Here is a 1,051-nt window from a genome sequence, read left to right on the forward strand (position 1 = left end):
CTCCCTCAGCAGCGGCTTCTGTGGCTGCAGCTGGTTCCTCAGTGGCAACTTTCTCTGTCTCGGCTTCAGGTGCTGGCTCCTCAGCCGGTACAGCCTTTTCAGTTGATTCCTGGGGCGGTACTTCCTCAGTCACCACCTCGGCGGCTGGTGCCTCCTCCGTCACGGCTGCGGGTGCCTCCTCCGTCACGGCTGTGGATGCCTCCACCACCACCTCCTCTTTCTCCGGGGTGGCGATCACTGTCTCAGCCTGAACAGTCTGTGGAACCGATTCAACCTACATATAGAATGCGAAAACATTCTCACTTCAATTAATCAAAAACACCTTAAAAGACGTTGATCATACACCATAACAAACACTGATGAATATGTGAATGATCATATCATTCTACAATTCAATCAATGTACACTTGCAAATCTAATTGATAGGCAGGAACGAATGGTATCTTCATTTTCCATGAATGCATATCAAGTTTTCCATCCATTTTCATATTCAGCGGAAACCAAAGGATTTACACAAATCGCTATATATTAAACAAATGATATTTGTAGAGAAAACAAAAGAGATATATACCTCAGCTGTTGCCATCTTAGTATGAAGAGAAGAGTTGCGAAAGAATTAGTTAAAGAGGAGAGAGAGAGAGAGAGTGGGCAGTGAATGTGATGATGGGAAGTGATGAATGAGAGAGGGGTATTTATAGGGATAGAAATCAGAAACAAATCAGGGCAGCAATTAAGGTATCCAGAAATGCATAGTTGTAAACAGGAAATAATTAAAGGGGTTGATATGGCTTTCCGCTTTCCTCCCCCCTCCCTCTATTATTCATTTCTTACCTATTCTTTACGGGTTTAATGCAATTTATATTCTTATAATATTATAAATGAATAAATTATCTCTTTATAAAAAAATAAAATAATTTATTCTCTTATATTTTTTAAATAAAATTATTTCATTTCAAAACATACAAAAGAGTAAATTGCTATTTATTTTTCATAAGTAGATAATTTGCTCATTTGGAATATTATAAAAGAGTTGTTTTTCTGATTATATTAA

At 38.1% G+C, this 1,051-nt stretch overlaps 1 protein-coding gene across 1 annotated transcript in view; it reads right to left on the reverse strand.

The window, feature by feature from the left end:
- LOC105175268 (cytochrome c1-like) overlaps nucleotides 1-714 on the reverse strand; it is a gene marked incomplete in the record, with an annotated part of 1,195 nt that extends 481 nt beyond the window's left edge. Inside the window, 2 exon segments of the mRNA XM_011097655.2 lie at nucleotides 4-274; nucleotides 572-714. Of these exon segments, the coding sequence (XP_011095957.1) occupies nucleotides 4-274; nucleotides 572-586 (286 nt within the window).

Source organism: Sesamum indicum, linkage group LG12 (genome assembly GCF_000512975.1).
Source record: "Sesamum indicum cultivar Zhongzhi No. 13 linkage group LG12, S_indicum_v1.0, whole genome shotgun sequence".
Lineage (NCBI taxonomy): Eukaryota > Viridiplantae > Streptophyta > Magnoliopsida > Lamiales > Pedaliaceae > Sesamum > Sesamum indicum.